General features: G+C 41.7%; 1 protein-coding gene across 1 annotated transcript; it reads right to left on the bottom strand.

Annotated features, from left to right (window-relative positions):
• Positions 1–3,879: 3,879 nt before the first annotated feature.
• On the bottom strand, positions 3,880–5,362 carry sox3 (SRY-box transcription factor 3). Its single transcript, XM_042493604.1, has one exon. It carries the CDS (start codon positions 5,146–5,148, stop codon positions 4,246–4,248), a length of 903 nt encoding a protein of 300 aa, XP_042349538.1. The 5' UTR covers positions 5,149–5,362; the 3' UTR covers positions 3,880–4,245.
• Between the last annotated feature and the right edge of the window lie 17,764 nt (positions 5,363–23,126).

Genomic DNA, 23,126 nt, shown 5'->3' with positions numbered 1-23,126 from the left:
ATTTGTTACACAGGTGTCAGGTGTTTCTAACAGGTCTTTCAACAAAGATCTCCCGAATCAGATCAAAGCTGACGCAGGAAAAACAAACCTATCAAACATAATTTCTTACACTTGAGCATGTATTTTTTTTAAACTTATGCAATTTTGCACCCTCAATTATATCTTTATGTACCCAACCCTATAGCAGATTGGGCGCCTGAAAGTCTATATGGCCTTAATTCTGCTAATTTACTTTCGACTGACATAAACACAAGTAACTTGCTGCTGGGCGGATGCAGTTTCTTCAGTGGCGGCGTGCTTCTCTTTGAAGCATTTCCCACTCAGCATTCCTTGTGGTTGTGTAAGGCATGGCGATCCAACCACAGCTATCATTAATGAGCCATTTGCATCACGGAACAAGTCTGTCAGTGCTCACATGCGTTCAGGCAGGGAGCTGAAAATTGGGGATGTACTTAAAAGAGGAGAGGTATAAAAAAATGGTCAAATGTGATTTTCTAGTGTCTGTGGTGAGTGCTGTCAGTGAATGAGTGAGTGAGTGGGTGAGTGAATGGAGAGGGGATTGAGAGGACGGTGCAGTGGAGAGGGATGGCTCTCAGTGGGTCAGCCCAAAAGCCCTGACCCCAGGAGGATTTGATGCCATTTTCCCACGCAGGGAGTCGACCTGAGAGGAGCTCGTTAACAACATCTGCCCCAGTTCAGGGAGATTAACCCCCACCCCCAACCCCCGCACCTCTACACACTCACACATACACACCGCTCTGCTGTCAATCTCGCTACCTCACACGAGTCCCACCGCTCTGGACAGGCCTGCCCAAGCCGGACAGGCCACTCTAGGCCCCTCGAGGCTCAGCTCAAAGGGCCTCCTGAAGATCCCAGCCACAGCAAATCAATACAGTCTGACTGTCATAGGTGCAGTCCCTAACAGCGCTCACACACGGCACTCATCGCTTACACTCAAACTATGTCACAAGTGAAGTGAGGAGGTTCCAGATTTGAGTTTGAGATTACGTGAAGACCTGAGAGTATTTTCGGAAGGTGTGTTCCTGCTGGAAGTTGCACAGCCAGTCGAGCAGGCGAGTTAGTGATGTCACCAGCGTCAGTCTGTCAGCCAGATTTGTGTAATGAGTTTTCCACTCATCACGCTGACGTAAAAAGACACTCGAAACACACTTTTTACCACCTAGTTCACATATACTCCCAAAGACATGCAGCCGGCAGGGCATGTTGTGACATAATATGAGGAAAGACGCATGTGAAAAACAGGATCAACTGAAACGCGGCCTAGAGCACTGCTGCTGTCGAGCCGGAGCCCTGCATGCGCTGCACACATGCATAGGTGCGCGTAGACACACAGTGGCAGAATCCACTGGGAATACGCTGAATCCATGTTCTACAGGGCTATAATTAGGTTAGTTTTTGGAGAGGGGGTTAAACAAACAGGGGCTGTGAGGTCATAGGCAGATGGAAGTGGGATATGCCTGCACTTGCTGAGTGGGCACAGAGCTCCACATGACAGGAGAGAGAGGCCCTCCGGGCGCTCAGCAGGGGGAGAGCGAGGGGGGGATGGGAGCGGGGAGCCCAACTCGGATGGCCTCACTGCCAGAACATTCAAACGCAATCAATAGCCGCGCACGGTGCGGCCACACACCTTAACCCAAACACACAGTTTCACTCTGAAATCATCATCAGGCGTGACATTTTTGTGCCGATCCCAGAGATCCCACTGAACTGTGCTGATATGTTTAAACTTTTGCATCAAGCACAAACCTCCACATTTTGGTTAAAAACTTATTTATGAAAGGAGTTGTGCAGGTGAAAGCCACGCTGGACATAATTTTCAGAGTTCGAGAAATGACTAAAAACCATCGGTGTGTCTAGGCCACAGCAAACACCTCTGACACCGAGGAGCAGGAAGAGAAAAGCTGCTTAATCACAAAAAAATGAGTTGGAAAGTGTGATTAGGTGACGGGTGGCTGCTGGCACGCTAGAGTGACTTAAGACCCTGTCAGTGAATGCAGGGAGGTCTGGATAATCTTTCCCTCCACAAAGGTGCGTGGGGCTAATCCAGGCCGCTGTGCTGAGCTGTGGATCAAGTCCTACAGGGAGTGTGGGAAGGCCAGCAGGACTGCCACTGCTTCGGCCCTCTTGGTGGCCAGAGCTTATTTATCCTTAGGTACACTGCAACAGCAGGCCGACCCATTCTTCCACACACCTTCACATTATTAGTGTCAGCCACAGTAAGAGTTGTCGAGGGCTGTTAAATTCATGGATGTGATGCAATTTCTGCATAATTTGTTAAAAATGAAATATATATTATAGTTAACTGAGTCATCACTAAATTTAAACAGAAGCATCTCAGAGGTGAACACATCACCGCAGAGAAATTTCAAAATGTTCCAAATGTAAATCAGCACTAAAGTTTCTGCGAACATCAGAAATGATATGAAAGATTAAATGAGAAAATCTTGCATCAACCTGCATAATACTTAAATAAAATGCTTAAGTTGAAGTCATTTATTACATATTTTCCAAGCCAAACAAACTCATAAATTATACACACTTTGGCACATCAGCACTTACACACAAGTCATCACAAAACTTTTCAAAACAAGTCTTAGGCGGCATCACTTGTATTTTATGAGGCATATTTATACCTTTGATAATATATTATTTGAAACATGAGTGAGCTTAATCTATTTTTAAATTCGATGTGATGCTCATCTTATTTCTTTATTTGTTTTGGTGTTATTTTTATGATATTGTTAAATGAATTTTTAAAAAGTAGAAGTTCTTCTGAAAAAAAATCTGAAAAGCACCTTCAGACTGACTGAGACAGCAAAGTGAATACAACCTGTGGAATTAAATAGTCTGCCATCAGCAAGAAATGCTAAAATAAGAAAGTGAGTTGGGTAAACTTTGGGAAGGAAAAGTATTACAACAGGATAAGAAGACTTGTTATTTTTCAAGAACAACTTTAAAAAACAAATTCAAGAAAGGGAAAAACATGAAAAGTATCCTATTTTTCTTAATTCCAAAATTAAGAAGTCAATTAAAAAAGGCTTAACGCAAATAAAGATCCAGTAGAGCTAAGAGTTAAGTAAAATTATATTTTCAAATCCATGTTGACAACAATACACAAGCATTTTTTGTGTTCTGGAAAACAACGTATAATTCCTCGACCATCCTTAGACTTTCAAAGGAGCCAAATTTTTTGCATGGTTTCTACTGCAAGAAGAAAAATCTGATCTGCTACCAAAGTGGAAATATTACTGTGCCTGTATTTTCCTGTTAAAAAAAACAACAACTTTCAAGCAAACATGTTAAAAATGTAGATTCTCAATGACTGAATATTTTGGATATCCACTCAAAATCTGCGGTTTGATCTTTACAAGGTTATCATTGTGAAAAATATCAGATTGTCGTTCAGTGTGTTTGAAAATCTGCACACCAGTGAAATAATCACTTTTCTGTACACCAGAAATATTTTAAAGTCGTATTTCCAAGCCTCACATTACACACAAAAGACAGAGTCACGAATCATGTTTCGTACAAATTTATTCAGCATTTAAGAATAGAGGATGGTCTTAAAATATGTAGAAACGTCAGTTTAAATAAACCTTTCCGTTCAGGATAATGAGTAAACATGACACTGTCAAAACCATCACAGAAAATAACATTTTACAAAAAACAAGAGTCTGAACATTTTTTTCACGTGACAAAACATCGGGTTCACAAGCTAAAGAAAAAAAATCTTACTATAAATAAAACTTGCGTTGCGACCCGCACAGTCTTAACATTTCATTTTAACCTAGGGGTAATGGGAGGCTTGGGGGTGGGAATTTGGACACAGTCGAGACAACTGACATTCTACAAATTAAGTGTAAACATTTATGAACCAACTTTTCCATCCAGCTTTTCTGAAATACACCAGCCTCTCTTAATGAGGCCACATGCCTTTTCATAGAGAGAAAATATGGCATTAATTAAAATATAGAAGTCCAATTCTTCTACATAAGTTGATTGCTTATACTTGTGATAAAAAGCCTCTTTGCAATGCAATTAACTCTGATGGGCTCAACGTTCAGTCCATTTCAAATTCATTTTAAAAAATGGACAACTCAAAGAGATATTGAGATAAAATTGTTTTTTGAACAAAACTGTTGAACGTTGTTTCTTTAGCAACCAAAAAAAAGTTCAAGTATCCGAAGTACTTTTTTTTAAGAGTTTGAAGTCTTTTTCTTCCTCTCAGATGTGGGTGAGAGGTAGCGTCCCATTGACGCCAGTCCCTGCGCTCTGATAGTGCGGATGGACGCTGTGTAACCGGCTGCTCTGCAGGGAGGAATGTTCTGCGCTGTCCCCGCCGGGAGGCAGATACATGCTTATCATATCCCTCAGGTCCCCCAAACACGCCCGCTGAGAGTGGGACGTGATGGCCGGCGGTGGTGAGCTCGGCTCGGTCTTGCACACGGACGCCATGGAGCTGAGTCCCATGGCGCTGCTGGTCTGCTGCGTATACGCTGGAGACATGCTGTACGTGGACGCCGCATTCATGTAAGTCTGCGCCGAGGACATCATCGGGTACTGGAGCCCTGCCATCTCGTATCGGTGCATCTGCTGGATCTGGGGGCTGTTCATGCTGTGATGCTGAGGGTAGGCCAACTGGTCCTGCATGAGGGAGTACGCACTGTTTGTCCACCCGTTCATGTGCGCGTAACCGTCCATCCGCTGCCCCACCGACACCGAGTTGTTGACGGCGTTGGCTCCTGGCGCCAACAGTCCCCCCGGCAAAGAATACTTGTCTTTCTTGAGCAAGGTCTTGGTCTTTCTGCGGGGACGGTATTTATAATCCGGATGCTCCTTCATGTGCATTGCGCGTAGACGCTTGGCCTCGTCGATGAATGGTCTCTTTTCAGCGTCGGTCAGAAGTTTCCAGTCAGCACCGAGCCGCTTGCTGATTTCAGAGTTGTGCATTTTGGGATTTTCTTGAGCCATCTTCCTCCGCTGTCCCCGGGACCACACCATGAAGGCGTTCATCGGCCGCTTCACCCGCTCCTGGTCGCTGGCACTGTTGTTTTTAGCGCCCGGCGCCGAGCCCGAGTTGGACTGCGGGAGCGGGGTCTTGAGCTCGGTTTCCATCATGTTATACATTCAGGCGGCTTTTAGTGTTCACTCACAGGCACATAAAAAGTTCACAAAACAGCGCCAAAAGTCAAAGAGGTAGAGGTACTGACCAGTCTCATAAGAAGATGGAAAAAAAAGTTGTGCCCAAAGAGGCAAATGTGTCTGCAGGTGCTTCTGGTTTCTCTCCGCTCAAAGCTGCTCTGTCCCCCACGGCTCTGAAACAGAAGTCTGTAAACTTGTTCGCCAAGCTCATCTGTTAATAGGCCTAGTGGCCGGACCATGTGATGTGGATTGACAGCATGACAATGAGGGACAGGCGACCAATCAGCGCGCAGCTCCCGTATCAAGCGCGTAACCAACCGGAGCGCGCAGCGCCGTGTTTTGGTTAGAGGAGGAGGAGGGAGAGGTAAAGTTTTAAAACAGCAGCGCAGCTCAACAACCTGAGCGCAAATGTTTGAGATTTACAACCTTTATCATGTGAGAAGTTAACGGAAAATGCAGCAGATTTATTTCTGTCGTTAAACAGGAGTTTTTGGAAGTAATTACATGTGAAAATAGTTTATTTTGTAAGCTCCTTTTTTCTACATTTGGAACTCAGATGAATAAAATTGCAAAAGTCAAAGGTGCAAACAAAGTTTTAAAGACTGTAGAATACTGTACGCTATACCTTATGTGATAAACATAAAAGAGTATGTGCAGTATTTGTGCTGCAGGGAGTAAAAGTCTTAAGGGATCACTGTCAATAAATTAATTGCAGAGGCGAATCCCAACAGGCCGAAACCCACTTAAAATGAGCGCAAATACTTAAACTGAAAAGTGGAATATTGAAATAAAATGTGCCCTTTTTCATCTTTAAATCGTCAAACACGCTTTTGTTGCTTCAATCACAAGTTCACAAAATAGATTCCCAACATTTAAAAGAAAAACGTAAAATCTAAGTCTTATTTAGGGAATTTCAATACTGTAAAAAAACAACTACAAATGCCCGTAAAATGTTTCATGACAGCATTTTCGGAACACATTCTTGGATTTGTATTTTTTTTTCAAGAGATCTGAATGTATTTCCTTTAAACAACTTAAAAAGTAACCTGCCGTGGAGCAGAAATCATTTCATAAATAAACTCTGGTGGAGGAATATTCTCCAAGTGTCAATGTGGTGAAATAAAACAGAACAGGCTGACGACTCCATTCATTTAAATAAAATATATTTTTAAATAAACAATTAAAAAGCACTTTTTTTAAATTAAACTGCATCGACTGCGTTGACATGAAAGTAAAACAGTAACACTCAGTTTCAGATGAAATGAGTGGCTCGGTAATGTGTCTGTCTCTGCAGCGTTAAGGTGCCCACGATACAAAACTTTAATACATCAACGACCTCTTGTGGAGGGGACGGGCTATCTCTGAAATCCCAGAGGGAAAAGTTTACTTTGGGACACACACATACACATACACACACACACACACACACACACACACACACACACACACACACACACACACACACACACCTCACTCTGTTATGTGCGTGTCAGCTTGTGTTTGCTGACTTGTTTTCTCTCGGCGGTGTTAATGCTTATTAAAATGATTACCGTGGAGTGGCCTTTCATTTGCATGTGTCTCCTTACAAATGACCTGAAACGCCGCTGAAACCGATCTGCCCAACAGGACGGCGCTCACACCTGCTAATGATGACGAGCAGATCGCCCATCGAAAACCACTATTAACACCTCGGTATTTACAGGAGCTCTGCAGGGAGCGGGAGGAGGGGATGCGCATTTTAGAGCGTTTCACCTCCCGGAGCTCCAGAATCTGAAAAGTATAGCTTCATGCGTTTTATTATAGAGACAGGGCATGAGCGTACAGCCTTTTTTTTTTTTTTAATTTATGCAATCATCGTTGTGTGGATAAGATGAAATATTACAAATAAAAATACAACAGTGTGTTTGGAAATATTGCCTATTATAGTTGAAAACACACAGACCCAAGATCAGCTCTTTTTTAAGGGCCCAATGACCTGCTTCTGTTAAATTATCAATGAAACATCTGCCATTATTGCTTTTGTGTTCTCCCTATAATGAATGAAAGTTTTTCCAAAATAAAAAAGTGAAAATATGAGTGCTTTTCAATATAGATTTTTTTGCAGCCATATAAAAATAATGAAAGTCACACTACTCAAAACATCCTTAAAGAAAAATATGACTTTTATATGAGACTACATATGTAAAGGAAAATCATTTTCTCACAGAGAGCCTATAGTCCTTCAGCCATATATAGTTGTAGTAAATCAGCTGAAAAGAGACATCACTTCATGAATTTAATTTTCGCGTTCAATGGGGCGTCACAAACAGAGCAAGTGCAATAAAACTAACGTCCAATTAGCAGCCATCTATTCTCAGGGACCAGTTATTTGTTTATCTGGGCAGATCTCAATACTGATCCGCTTGTAATCTTCTTATGGAAATTGACCGGTAGCAGAGAGAGAGAGAGATAAAGAGAAAGAGGGGAAAAAAACACCAGGAGTAACCCGGAGTTTGGTAATGAGGGCCTCTGTGCAGCTAATTTCCTAATTAAGGAAGGGAAGGACCACCAGCATAGTCTGCTCTGATTCAGACTCAACAAGCCTGACAGCCCAAAGGGGCTCTGAGGGCGCGCGGCTGCAGGATCCCACTGTTGAATGTTGGGAAATATGTGGATGTCCTAATGGGAGGATGTAACCTGCATGCAGCTCGATAGATCATTTAATGTTTGTTAAAAAATGGATGAATTGTGCACGCGTTTCCTCAGAAAGCATCGATTTTTCAGGAGAAATCTCGTGCATTTGAGCAGTTTTCGTTACAATAAAATATATCTGATAATTATAGACACATATTTAGTTTAAATTTCACATTTATGTTGACACAGCACTAAATCAAGTGGCTAATTTTGACAAGAAATTGAAGTTTTTTGTTGAATGAAAGGTCGAATTGTGGCCTCTGGGCCTAGAATGTAAACAAAAAAAATGTTAAGTTATATTTGCAAAAAGCTTTAAGGGAATTAAATCTATTCAGGTCGACACAAAACCACATTAATCCCATCTTTGAAAACGAGTCGAGTTCTCTGCATGCCCGTATCCTTTGCTCGGCTGTCAATGGAGCTTTATGGTCAGACAATCTGAATTAATGACGGACAAAATGCGCCCAACTTTAATATTATACGCGGAGACACAGGAGCTGCATGTCTGCCATTCAGCTGCAAATAAGTAACTGATAATAGCTTGTAATTTATTGCCTTTTTATTGCCCTTTTACCGTTATAGCCTGCGTATACAGATATTTTCTTTTTCTTATTTTTGATCCTTCCCGAATAGGATGAAGATTTTTTTTTTCATAATCGAAAGTCGCATCTCATCCCACAATAAACAACATTATTTTACGTGTCCATTTTAAACCCCACGACCTCCAGAATCAATAACTTTTTTTGTTTCAGCCCAGTGACTGCGGACAAGGCCTTTGAGTAACAGTAATTAACAAAGAATGGGTTTTCAATTACAGCCACAATGGAGACTGTCTCATTAAGATTTGCATGATTTTTGGACCAGGAATGCAAATGAAGATGCAATTTACGCACGGTCTGCTGTTCCTATTGTGTCGGCGTGAATGGTTGCGTCCTCCCAGTTCAACACAGGTAAAATAATATTCACGGGTCATTTAAAGGAATAAAAGTGACGCTTTTATCACCTCTTTATTCCACAAAGCGGGGCTAGTATTCCTGATGGTAATTTGACTTATTTGACCCAATAAGAGACAAAAAATACTTAACAAAAATAGCTTAAAATGTTTAATGTCTGTGTGTAATGCAGAGTCATGGCTGAGGAGACATTTATCATCTGACTCTGTCAGATTTTGTTTTAAATCATTTGGGGTGATATTAACACAATTTTACAAACACTCTTCTCATTAATTTATGCCAGGAAATTCTTAATAAAGCTGATAAAAAAAATCTTAAGGCCTTTAGATGTATTTTATTCTTGGATGCTGTTTTGGAAAATTTGACATTGATTTTATAAGCTAGTCCTGCAACAGGTATCATAAACCCCAAACAAAACCCAATTTATATTACATACTGATACCATCTCAGAGGCTCTACATGGCAGATCATTAAGGAATTTCACATGTGATATTGGTTTATGAAAATAAAAGCTTTGTATCATAAAATAATAATAAGAGACTTTTTTTGCACCCTGCTGCTGCATAAAATCCTGTTTGATTGAAAACTTGTGCTCAAAAACTACAAACTCTCTTTGAGAAGCAAATATCAATTAAAATAGCCCCAAAAAAAGAAAAAAAAAAATCTAAAATAAAGACCTGAGGATTTTTCTATCTAATTAAGCTTCATTTTAATATGCTGAGTGATATGTGTGAAATTTAAACCATTAAAAAGGATGGCCAAAACCTTTAAATAAATATGCAGATTTGCTGAAGATGGTGTTTAGACTCTTGTATGTCTAAGTCTACTGTGTGTGCATCGGGACACAGAGTAAATAAAGGTAAATGGAGGCCTGGTCTTTGAGGGAAAACAAAGTGATTTTCTTAAGTGCTGCTCCATGTCATCACTTTTCCTCGACTGTTTCACCACAGAGAGGCTGCGTATGGAGCTTAAGTCATCACGAGAGGGAGAAACACATGAAGCAGGCAGATTAGAAAACTCACCTACATGTTGGGATGCAGCCTGGCGATCATCTCTCACTGTGGGCCCATCAGTACAAGTTCAGCCATGAGGTGGAGGGACTGTCACTCAAACCTTCAAAAAAAAAAAAAAAAAAAAAAGAAGCACAACAAACAATCAGAGGACAGATGCATCGATTTTCAGGAGAGCTTTAGTGGAGTGTTGCAAGTCTGTGAGGAGGGCTAATGGAGAACGCAGCATTCTTGCCTCCGCTGTGTGGTTTGTGTTTTCGTTGTGGGGTTGGGGGGGGGGGGGGGGGGTGAAGCCCTGAAGTGATGTGTCCGCCACCTTGTTCAGCTCTGTGGAATGTAACTTACTTATTGACCTTGGCTTGTAAAACAACATGCAAAAAGCTGTTTTTCCTCCTGTAGCTGCCTGCGAAGAATGCTTCAAACTTTCGCCTCTTTTTCTCCCCGGCAGGCCAAGCATGTCCTTCCTCATTATGTTCTTGTGTGAGCAAGGCCAAGGCTGCTGACACAGACCCAGTGTAATCTCTTTAACCCGCCACTGTCATGAGCAGACAAGGCGTGACCACCCAACACTCTGCTCCATCTCACTTAGCCAGGGGAATAGTTTTTCACTTCATCACCTCTTTGGGGGCTTGTAGCTGCTTATCATTTCGGGATGCACATTTCAAACGTATTTGATCAAGTATGCTCGACACATGAGCGCATGCAGAATTGCTCAGCAGCACACACACACACACACACACACACACACACACATACACGGCCGGGGTTAATCATTGTTACAAGGCCACTTAATATAATCTTGTGCAGCAGTGTGCAGTTAAAAATTCATATACTCACTGACCCTTGGAGTTCCCATAATTGACACGAGCATTTTTCCCCGTGGTTATTGACTAATGAGGCTCAAATGAAATTATATCACAGCAGAGGACATCGGTGGAAGCATTTTTAAATGAATACACAATCATTATTAGCTCCTTGAAGTCATTTCTTAGACAAAGGCTCTTTACGTTTACTTAGCAGATTAGGAGAAACACTCATATTAAAACATTTGGTATATGACGCGTTAAATGAAAAATAAAATTAGGGTGAATTATAAGCTCTTACCCATTGAAAGCTAATTTCAATTCAGTTTAAATTAAGCAGAAAATTTCAATAAATATGGTTTTGCTTCTGAGCCACTGGGTGAGGCTGGATTAAGCCATCGAGCGCGCAACATGATGGCTCCTGTGTTTGCTCAGGAACAAAGTCTCGCTGCCTGAACTTCCTCAGCTAAAGCTTGGCTCACACTTGAACCTCTAATCTGCGCAATCTTCATTTATCCTATAGAGACATCATATTACATCTCATTTGCTGGTTTTCAAGGGGTTCGCCACGCAGTCGTTTTCAGAGCGAGATGCACTCTGAATAATGCTGCAACAAAAGAGAACGCAGTTTAAATTAGGCCTCTGGATGCTTTTTTTTCTTTTCCTCACCAGCATTAAAGTTATGATATTCTGTCAGCAAGCAGATGCCTGCTGCCTGTGAATGGCATTATCAAGCACCTCTATATGATGATCATTTTAAATACTGTTATTGCCTGACTGGCTAATTACAGCCCTCATTATTTTCCATGTATCTTTTGAATCATTGCCATGTTCAGTTTTTCCAAAAACAATGGAAACTTTCTCCGTTTTTTGTTTGGAAGAAAGTGCTGAATCGCCACTTTTTGCTTTGCGCCATGCCCAAGCAAGCGGCCCTCTTTTGTTTTAGCCATAATTGAGATCCCACTAATCTAGCCTCTTTTTAAAAAATGAAACAGTCTCTTTGTCAAGCCTTCATTAGTTTAAGATAATATTGTGAGAATGCGCAATTAATTTGCAGTGCAACTTTAATTAATTAAATACACCCAATTTTGTAATATGATTAATGCCACAGAGTTGTTATCTGTATTCTCCTCCAAAATGAATATGTAACAGCGATACGGCGCGAAGCATTAATTGCAGAAATTGGGGCTTTTAAGCAGCCAAAACTAGGTTAGGTAATTATAAGAGGTAATTTATTAAACCTTAAATAAAGAAACAAACAAGCATAAATTGACATATAAATCATGAGTACCATTGTGTGTAATCTGGCTGTGATTTGGGAGAAAATGACAAATCTTTGTTGCGTGCAGAGCACTTGATAAAGCAGATAGTGGTCATAAATTTAGTCCCAGTCAAGGTCTCATTAGAGGAAGGCATAATTTAATTAAGAGTTAGCCATCGCCCTCTAAATATATTAATTACCTTGAGCATGACGAGATGAGTGCGGTGATTATTGCGTATTTCATTAGGGCGAGTCTTCTGGGAGAAGAGCAAACTAAGGTGGTGAGCTGACTGTGTTGACAAGATAATGGATGGGCTGGTCGGAGATGAATTTGGTCACCTTGCCTTTGGGTTGAGCTCAGAGGAGGTGAGGCAGAGGACAGCGCAGGTCCTCGAGAAGGTGGGATGTCTGAGACTTAAAAAAAAAGGTTCGGCAAGTATCACGCTGAAGCAAATTTATTTAAAAAAATGTAAGAGGAATATGAGAATAAACAATAATGACAGCAAAAATTAGAGCCAGCTCAGGATAAATAATAGCAAGGTAGTAATTATAATATATTACAGGTGGAGGGGGAAATTGATACAGCAGAGTATCGTGATATTTTCCATGGCAATATTGTATTGAAACAAGGATGCCAAGTATTAATTTCGTGTTATAGTAATTATCAATATTGCAAATAAAAATCAAACTTTTGTCTTGTTTGAATGATAAATTCATTGCTTCTTTAATCCACTAAACACATTTGGCTGCAATAAAAATGAGATGAACAGACTGAAAACTTTATCTTCTGAGATGAAACAAAGTTTCCTTTGGGGACATAATTTTCAGTTTTTGAAAAGGTATAAATTGCACTATAAAACATTAAAAATCGCAGTAAGATTGTATTGTGACTTAGATAACGTAATATTATCATATTGTGGAGATTCTGCTGATTCCCACCCCTATGATATGGCCTGTGTCAGGGGGTGACAACTCCTCCCAATATTCAAATATGCTAAATTGATAAATAAAGAAATTGATGAAAAATATAAATTAAAAGCAATTCAGGCAACCACCCAGCGCTGTAATCACAATCATAAACTGCTAATCTTAACTTAAATTGGCATTATATTTACAAATGGTTCTAGCATTAGGGGCATATTCAACTAATGTTAATGTCTTTATTACGATCTATTTGCCAGATATCTCACGTGAAGTCTCAGTAAAGTGTCAATCAATTATGTGCATTTATATAGATGGCAATAGCTTTAATTGATTGCATATTTGTATACTATACTTTGTAGCTATATTTGCTTATGATAAATAATTTAATATAGTAAGAGATTAGTTTTTAAATGTTGATTATTTTTGTGTGGACCCCTAGACCACCTGGAAGATTAGGCCCCCAAATGTTGACTTCATGGCTACGGCCTTGAATAAAAGTGTTCAGTATGACAAAAAAATCCAAAATTCCAAATATTATGACATATATACTGGAGTTTAATGTGACAGTTCAATATGATATATATATAAATATATATACACATAGATATAGATTTTTTTTTTATTTTAAAGAATGTATACATTTATTTTTAATCTCTTCAAGGTTGTTTACATCTATTGTTGCTGTAATCTGTAAATGTTGTATAGAAAAGAAAAAATATTTAAAAAATAAACAAAAAAGCAAGTGAAATTATAAAACATATCAGTGAAATCATTACTGTGCTTAATTTTTAGTATAAAAGTAATTGCGTCAGTTCACAGAAGCTCCATCCTTTGTCGGTCACTTATACTGCTTCTCTTCTACATCTCGCTTCTATCAACTTTCACTTTTCAATAACCACAGCTAACAAAGAAGTACACCACGGTGTGTCACCTATTTGTACACACACCCTAACACACACACACCCTAACACACACACACACACACAACACACACACACACACACACAGACCAGAGGAGTGCAGAGGCGACGGCTCATTGCCCCATAGACTGATATGTCAATGAAACATACAAGATGTTGCCGCTGCACTGGAGCGATTTCCAGCCTCGCTCCTCTCCTGGCTGACAGCAGGACAAAGAGCCTAAGCTACTATTATCTGGAAGCAAGCTCTCATTCTTGCTTTCATCTTTCTCTTCACTTACACAAACATAGATGTACGTGCTTGTGCGAACACACGGGGCTCAGCAGAAAGTCGCCAATGCATCCAGAGTGCATATCAGACAGGACAAACCTTTGGCATTGTAGGGGGGCTTTGAACATTGTGTAAGTGGCAGAATGGTTGTCAAATAAGAGAAGTGTTGCATGAGTTCTGACTTTCTGAGACTGTGTCAGGATTTCTGCAACAGGACAGAAGGGTCATGACTTTTTGCACAAGTTAATTTTCTCTAAATAGTTGTCTTATTTTGATTCGTCTGATAACTAGACCCACAAATAAAAAATTTCCCTTGGTAGAGTCGGACATATCTTAACAGATATAACAGTAAACACAACTAACGGAACACAAAGCTCCCTGCACCATCTCCCTGAATGCCCCCTCCCTCTCTTCTCTCCTCTCTTTACCACTAACCTCCTCCCACTCTGGCCAGAAAATTGAGGACACTCACCAAGGTCTGACTGGTCCCAAGTCTGCTGCTGCTTCCCAATCCGCCTGTTAGACACACCTTCACCAGCTGGCTGTCAGCAGGGCCAGGAGCAGGACCATGGACTGGAAGATAGCAGTGACATCCACAGCCCCAGAGCCTCAGCCCAGACTCCAACCAACGGCCATTCACACGGCGGCAGCACCACCACCACCACCACCACCACCATGGCAGCTCCCAGTGCAGCAGAGGAAACATAAAGAGCGAGAGAGCCGGGCAGTCACTGGTGTGGTAGTGCACACTGCAGCTGAGCTCTCCCTGCACTGGGACCCATCTCATTCAGCCAAGATTGCTTCATACAAAAGTTGACAATGCACCAGTGAAAGCCATTGTTGATATTCAACATTTTTTAAATAGCTGAGCAGAATAGACAACATGGCAGGCTGCAAAACTTGGCAAGGGAAACTGACCTGGAGCTTCCCGTTTGAAAGGGTTGCCACGCTGGGTGAGAGGAGAGAGGGCTATTGTGTCAAAAAAAAAAAAAAAAAAAAAAAAGAGGGAGAGCTGGTGTGAAAGAGCTCAAAAAACAAAACATCTCCCATCCCGAGAGAGCAGAGTACAATGCTTTCTGTGCAGCAGGAAGAGGACAATCGGCTCGCACGGCCACAAGCATATACGCATTACCAAGAAAAAGCAGAACAATGAAATCAGAGCAATCAGATCTGTTTTAAAACAGGATATTATATTTCTGACTCTTGAACCAAACAAGGAAGCTCTAACCACATATAACCCTCAACAGAGTCGCTACAAAACAAACCTGACAACGCGTGTGTCAAACATTTAGACCGAGCAGTTAAATATCACAACCAGTCACAAAGTCACTATAATTCGCTCTCTGTGCTCGGCCAACGTCCAGAGGAATGTCTTCCATCTATTTCTCTAATGCTGCACAGACGAAGACGATGCCTGACGCTGTAAATGGTGTTCTGTTTCCGTCATTGTCAAGCTGACAGGCGAGCAGATTGATATGGATATTTAAGGAGCCTTTAAGCTTCCATATGTCAGAGCATCACAGTGCCGCTCGTGCCTCAGAAGCTATCAAAACATCTAATGTAGTGCGTGTGCGTGTGTGCGTGTGTGTGTCTGGTAGCCCTGAGGCGGCTCCCAGTGTTGTGTTTCGTGGATCCTCGTGTCTCACAGTGGGAAGCAGGGTGTGAGAGGGGGCCCGAGTGACTAATGATTTAAACCCCCTGAAGGAAACAGCTGCAATACCTGAGACCCTTCCTATCCAGCACAGCACAAATCCATCTCATTAGTAATGTATCACAATACTGACAAGTATCTTACTCTTAAAGAACAAAAAGGGCACTAAGCTACTGCATATTCTGAGGCCCAATATAAAAATCTCCTTAGACCAACAACAGGTATTTTTTATGACCTGCCTGCTGATCAATCTAAAGCTGCAATAAACCTACAAGCGCTGCAAGTGATGCAACAAAGGGTGACAAACAGATATAGCACCCACAGGGTTTTAATTTGCAATAATTGCTACAGGAAAAAAACATGCTAATCCTCACTCGTGACATGCTGGAGCAAATTACTCAAAAGATGAATCAATAATTAACGTTGTGGATGATTAGTTATTCTGTAGTGTTAACTCAATGTTCCAAAATGTTCTGATGCTGTATGTGAAAGTAAATAATAAAAATTGCAAAAAATGTTCTCGTCTTATGACTATATTTAAACTCAATATTTGAAAAAGTATTTATAGCGGTCGACGTTCTCTTTCACACAAAATGAGTTGACACTTTTGATGAAAAATTATGGATATGGTCATAAAGGATTGTTGAATGCTGCAGGAATGACTCCTAAAATGCAGAAATGAGACGGCATTTTTTGCACTCCCAGTTACTTAATAACTTTAATAACTTTTATAGCAGAAAAAGCAATCAATTTTAGTATTTTCCAGAAGTTTCATTTGTATTTGCAACATTATTAATTTACATTATAAAAAGTATCATTACAATACTGCCACATGAAAAAATTGTGATACTATGCTGTGTCAACACTAATACCCACAGTTTCAAACACTAAGTTAAAGTGGAGGACTTCGGCAACAAGACTTTTGTTCTGCAGTGTCCTCACTTGCTCAAAAGCGGATCTGTGCGTGCATTTTTGTGTGTGTGTGTGTGTGTGTGTGTGTGTGTGTGTGTGTGTTGTGTGTGTGTGTGTGTGTGTGTAAAAAATGTAAGTGTGAGAGTGAGATGAAACAGGACCAGTCTGGCCCTTTGACATAGGCAGGCTCGGAGTTGGAGATGTATAATTACTCTGAGCAGAGAGAAATTACAGCTCTGAGAAAGAAGGCCGGGCCCGCATAATCTTATAGGTGTGTCAGAGCCTGGCTGCAGGATGGAGAGAGGCAGAGAGAGAGAGAGAGAGAGAGAGAGAGAGAGAGAGAGAGAGAGGGAAACCTGTGTCGCGTCTTTACTGGAAATCCACGTCAGCGCCACCCATCACACACTATTAGCTGCCATCAAAGCTCTAATTTTACTCTAGCATTACACCCCGCTCCCAGTGTCCCCCTCCCTCCCCTGCTGCTCTAGATGGCGCAGCCTGGTGGGAAAACGACATTCAATCCGCTGTCCGCCCCATTCAGGCCAAATTGGCAAATGACAGCTCTCCGCCTCTCAGATTTCGGGAAGTGAAAGGTACCACCGCCACCGTCTGCATTCAAAAAGCTGTAGTTGGAGGGATGAGGAGGAGGAGGAGGAGGAGGAGGGGGGGGGGGGGGTAAAGAACGAGGACCAGTGAGGCCCGAGGAGTGGACTGAGGTGGGTTAACAGCCTCCCTTGTCCTCCTCTGCGGTGACGGTGCTGGACAGAGAACACAGAGAAAAGAGAGAAGAATGCCTACTCAGCAAATCAAAGGAACTTCCCTGAGACCAATGGGAAAAGTTGACCTCAATCCCCTAATCGGCCACTTTAGCACCCCGGGCTGAGCCGCGCGGGCAGATGGGAATACAGCGTTTGCCCTCATGGAGGTCAACAGCAGCGAGAGGGCAGCACACAGAGCTGAATCTTATAGAGACAGAGGCGTGCTGACATGGGAGCACACTGCGCCCCGAGACCAGATTTTAGAGCTCGGGTAAAAATTCTGCAGAAATAAAGACAACATGTGACATCTTTGCTCTGATAAGCTGAGGGGAAAAAAGAAACGTATAAAAAAATATATATGCAGCACTGCTCGACACATATGCATGCACCAACAACAAGGTCTTTCATGCGCGTTTTACCATGACACACAGGGAAAAGACACAGAACATATTGTGTTAGACACTAACTGGCCGCCCGGCTGAATGGTACTCTTACTGCTAATTAAGTGCTAATGGCAGTTCCCCCTGCAGAGAATACTAATTAATGTTCCATTCTTCTGCGGGCTGAGCGCGTACTCCACAGCGGCCTAATGAGGGGAGGCAGGTACGTCTTCTCCCAGGCTGGGTTAATAAGCACAACACAGAGGGGTCTGAGTAGAGAGGGCCAAACCAGGGGGCTGCTTCCTGTTCCCTAATCTTAACAAACCCCCCTCAGAATGCTCACAATGAGCCGCGGAGGTAATGAAAGGATTTGTCCCATAAACGTGGAAAATAGGGCAGCTTGTGTGTCTGTGTGGATCGCACCTAAAAGTTTGGGTGTTTGTATGAATGTGACATTAATGCGGAGGCAATTCTAAAAATATATTACAATAAAACAAGTTTAAAGAGTGTTTTTTTCTTGTTTCAGACACAGATATTTGTACAAAAATAAAAAAAATTGGGGGAAAAGTTTCCTTGTTCCACACTGTAGCAGTATATAACTATTGTATGTATATACTATTTGAACCCCGCAATGCAAAAGTATGAAAGTACTTGGAAAACTGTTTCTTTTTAAATAAAGATTTCTGACACTGAGTACCATTTTATATTGGGTATGTCTTCCTCCAGAATACACCCCAGAAACTGCTGATGTCACTCAGAAAACAACTTCTATTTTATATAGTTTCTGGCTCCCTGAGAATATGCGCCGCGGAAAAATAAATAAATACATTACCTGTTTGGATGCAGAAAGCCTGGGAATCAGATTCAAAGTGCTGAAGAATGAATGGCTGTGCGAGTATGTGGGAGCGTGCATGAGCGTAAACATAGATTGAGGATGGTATTGGAATTACCTGAGTGAGATAATGGTGGTGCATTAGATTAACTTTCAGTCCTTAAATGCAACACATTTAGGCAATCTTGTCCCCAAAAACATGTCAATGTCTGAAAGGCCTCCCTCTCGCTATCAGGAGCCTCTGGTCCCCCACACTGATGCAGCTGGCAAGGCGCTACCGTCGACAGTCAAAACGCAGCGCCAGATCTAGTTATAAAATAATTGAATTTTCATATCAGAGGGGACCAGAGTCCCAGCAGACAATAGGACTGCTGAGTCCTCTCTGATATTGGCTCAGGCCCTTTGCCATGCGCATGAAATCAGTATGTTAATGTTCCAGGGTTTTCTTTTTTTAAGGGCACTTGTGCTCTCGCAATGTACTACCGATGCGGTTTCAAAAAAAATTGCAACTATTGATAAGTAGGCAGCCAGCAACCCCCTCGACCCCTCCTCCCACCCAACATGCCCACCCCCGCCTCCCCCCAACCCTCCGAGGCTCTAGACGTTCTCGCACCCCCATCCTCCCCCATTATTAAAATTGTAATTTATTTTTCTAAATCAGAATGACAGCTTGCTTTCTTTTCTCTGCAGCAGGCAGTGAATCACCAAGCTTTAATTACTTTCGTAACTTCGCTGACCCTGTGAGCGTGCTGCTCTGCCAGAGAAAATGGGACCTCCAACAAAGGCCCCTCCACAACCACAGCCGCCTTCGGTTCATTCAAAATGCGAAAATTTATCAAACTGCGGATTTTTATAAGATTTTGTTAACATTTCACCTCCTATCTTTTTCACACTCCCCCAAAACACCCCCGCTTGCAACAGCTCTGCACTCCCAATCTCCTGGCCCACGAAACTCACTCAACAACCTTATTCCAACTCTCCCTCTTTCCCTCCTCTCGTGTGCTCGTGTTGACTCAACAAGGTCTCCTCAGGTCAAAGCGGACAGAGGTCACACTATCATCAGTAACCCCCTCATATCCAGGCCGTGGCCTCGGCAGCAGGGAGACAGACAGCGTGGGGTCCCGGGGCCACAAAGCACAGATCAACAGGGATGAAGGCTACATTTGATCACTTTCACAGATCTTTGGTCTGCAGACATCAGGGGTCAAGCTTTATTCAGCGCCGCCGTCAGAGTCTATCACGCAGCCCTTTTCCGACCACAGGTCAACGCCACAAAGAAGTCGCTTAAATCTTTAAAAGCGTCTCTGAAACTGCCACATGGAGCCGTGATGCGTGCGAGAGGCATTTAGGTTGAACAGGAAGAAGCCCTCCTCTGCTTTGTTGCTGCAAAGTTCAGGCATGTTTCTTGTTTGCCAACAGATCCCCATTTGCTTCACATTACTTCACCGCCGCCCGATTTATTAAAGAAGCTAATATGTTGTAATCCCTGCTATCGCTCTCACCTTCTCACTGGCACACCTCTGTTTTGGGCTGTGCCACTGTGTGAACCAGGGGTGCGCAGGCACCGTTGGTCTTTTGCTGACTGCCTGATAATTGAATGAGCGATTATCCCTCCCATTAATAGACAATGATACAGAAAGCACTGCCATATGTACAGAATATTAATGAGTGGCTGCAGCGGCCTAGATAAGAGAAGCGCCATGCAGTTGCTGTAATAGGGGTTAAAACAATTTGCCCCCCACCACCCTATCCCTCCACCTTACACACACACACAGCAGCTCCCATGCTTTCCTCTATGCTAATCCTCCATCCTCTCACCAACTAAGCAGGCTGCCACCAACCAACCACCCCCCATGGCCTGGGCTTGTGCTTGGCGCTGACCTCACTGCTGCCAAGGCCGACCCGCCATTGTGTGAGAGTGCGAGCAGGGTCACTCGACAACAGAATGACATGCTAATGATGGGAAGCAGCGGGTGATTCAGTATTTATGTTATGAGACATTTCGCAACAACAGAGCTGGAAACTGAGGGTGGGAATCACCAAAAGCGACATGATTCAATACTATAAGCATACTTCTGTCACAATCATCTTCTTAAACGTGCTGGATATGCTGAGTATTGTGATAAAATATATTGTGATTTATAAAAAAGAACTTTGAAAGAGACAAAATTTACATTTTTTTTCATCTCACTTAAGTCATTAATATTGCAGCATAATGTTTATAGTGGACTGAAAACGCAATGAATTGTATTATTGTAGGAGGCTACCAAAAAATGTTATTTGTTTTTATAACAATAATAATTTATGTAATGAAAAAACAACACTTGGCAGCAGTGTATCAAGCCTATTCTCATTTCTAAAGTTGTCAGATACTGCTGCTTTGTCAAACACCAACGCCAAAAAACTCACTTCACTTAAGATGGACGGACAAACCTTCTGAGGTGTTATGATGCATCACTCGTCAGCTGGACGGCACTTGGCACGGCAGTATGACATACGGGTAAAGGTGGTAAATGTTCATAACGCAGCCGAACGCCACCTGTCACAGCCATCTGATACACAGCTGGACAGCTGGAAGGTTCCCTGGGAGGGTGGCGTACGGGTCCAACAAACCTGGGACTTTCACCTGGAGCCCGGTGTTTGCTTCCCATATGAATGTAGAGCCAAATGATTTTTTTTCTTAACCTAACTACGTACTCAGATTGTTGTTTAAAATATACTAAACACATTATTGGTTATTTAAGCCAGATCACTCACCTCACGATGGCGGGACTATCACACAGACATGCCAAAGTAGGAACTACGCAGGTGGAAATAATGTTTTTTCATGAACAGACAACAAACAAGCAAACGGTAACCTAAACAGACATTTCCTGCGAGGTAGCAGACATGTCCACAGCAAAGAAAGGGTGTAAAAAAATATAAATATACTTGAGTATCGGAATTTTATGTTTCATGATAAAGAGTTTTTGAGAATCAATACTGTATCACTTTTTTAAAAAATACTAATTTACATATATCGTGTTTAAACCCCCGAATGCTAGACATCAAAACTGTGATGTCTGTCCCTCGACTTATTCCTAGGGTGTTGCAGGAATAGCTGCAATGAATACAGATTGTAGCGTTTTGATTGCATTAAAAAAAATACATTTTTTCTTTTCAAATGTATGCTCATGGAGGTGTGGTCTTTAGGGCAGTTTTCTTTAAAATTTGATTTAAAAAATACCACAATATATCATCCTGCTTACAGTATAGTAGTCTAACCAGACATATTAAATCATAAGCTGTGTCGTGTGTAAAGTCAACAGCAAATTCTTTTTCACTGAGCAATGAAACTGATGTTATTTTCTCTTGTGGGACTTTTTTTTTTATAACCAACATGATGCAGGGAGCAACTGGCCCAGGGGTATTTTCACATTTTCTAGTTTGGCTCCCACTGGAAAAAGTCTGGACACCCCTGACTAAACCTAACCCTGTGCTTTTTTGATGTGCATCCAAAATACCTAGCATGTAATATATAGACTTGGAAGTCCGCTGATAAAGCAGCGATACGACTCGGGATGACAATGTGTTGGTGTTATGATACAATAGGGCCAAACAAAAAAATATCACAATATGCTGTATCGATTTTTCCCGTTTCCCTACTGGAAACCATTCAGATTTTTCCCGACCAAAAGAAATTTCCAACTAACTCTTGTTTTTTGTAGTTTTCTCACTTCGTCTCACTGAACCTGTCTTCATCTTCTTGCTGTCACACGTTTATTCTGATATTCAGGTAAAGATGCACGAGCAGCCGAAGCATATGGCGCCACAAAGGCCCATCCAGCATCAGCCCCCATCACATTTCATTAAAAGGTTGCAGCAAGTCAGGCAGGTGAAACAGTTGGGGCATACTTCTATATGAATCACCATGCCAATCAATATCTAACATCTATTAGCATTGGAAGGCAATATTTCCCCTTTTACCTTGCAATAATTGTGCTTAATGCTGTGAAGTACCTTATCATAGGTCTGACGGCAAAAGAAAGGCCAGTTACCATGGCGACTGTGAAAGCCATTGGTTTCCTTTTCAGCAGAATAATGAACTTCTCTCCTCTGTGTGTCACTCTTCCACTCCACTCTCAGCCTCTTCGATTAAATTGAAGTCCACGCGTCCTTGAAATCCCTCGTCTCTGCCTTATAATTTGCCAAACAAGAGAAAAACACTGAAAAAAATGTTCCAAGGCTCAACAAATGCATCACTTTAGGGCAGAGGCGTGGGTGGATCTCACAATCAATATGCTGTGTTTTGGGGTTTTTTTTTTTCCAGATTTACTGACAGGAATATGTCCTCGTAATTAAAAGCGAAAATACTTCCATACTTGCAGTTACATTTTATATGTTTTTGATGATGGAAGAGTAAAAATGACATTTTCCTTTACTCTGTTTAGGTGGTTGTGAGATGATTTTTTTCTATTAGAAAACCTGCATTCATCCTCTCAGATTTAACAACTTTAACAAGAGGTTTTAAAATGTTCAAAATATGTTTAAAGACTTCTACAATCACTTGCAATTACTTTTACTCGTTTATTTTTCTTTCCTTTTTTAAAAAAAAAAAAAAGATTTTTTTGGTATT

The sequence above is a fragment of the Plectropomus leopardus genome, chromosome 9, assembly GCF_008729295.1.
Source record: "Plectropomus leopardus isolate mb chromosome 9, YSFRI_Pleo_2.0, whole genome shotgun sequence".
Classification (NCBI taxonomy): domain Eukaryota; kingdom Metazoa; phylum Chordata; class Actinopteri; order Perciformes; family Serranidae; genus Plectropomus; species Plectropomus leopardus.
Note: the sequence above shows the minus strand (reverse complement) of the source record. Positions and strands in the feature narration are given on the sequence as shown.

What these genes read in the sequence shown, in the direction of transcription:
- sox3 (XM_042493604.1), bottom strand. Translation starts at nt 5,148, where the DNA reads ATGTATAACATGATGGAAACCGAGCTCAAGACCCCGCTCCCGCAGTCC.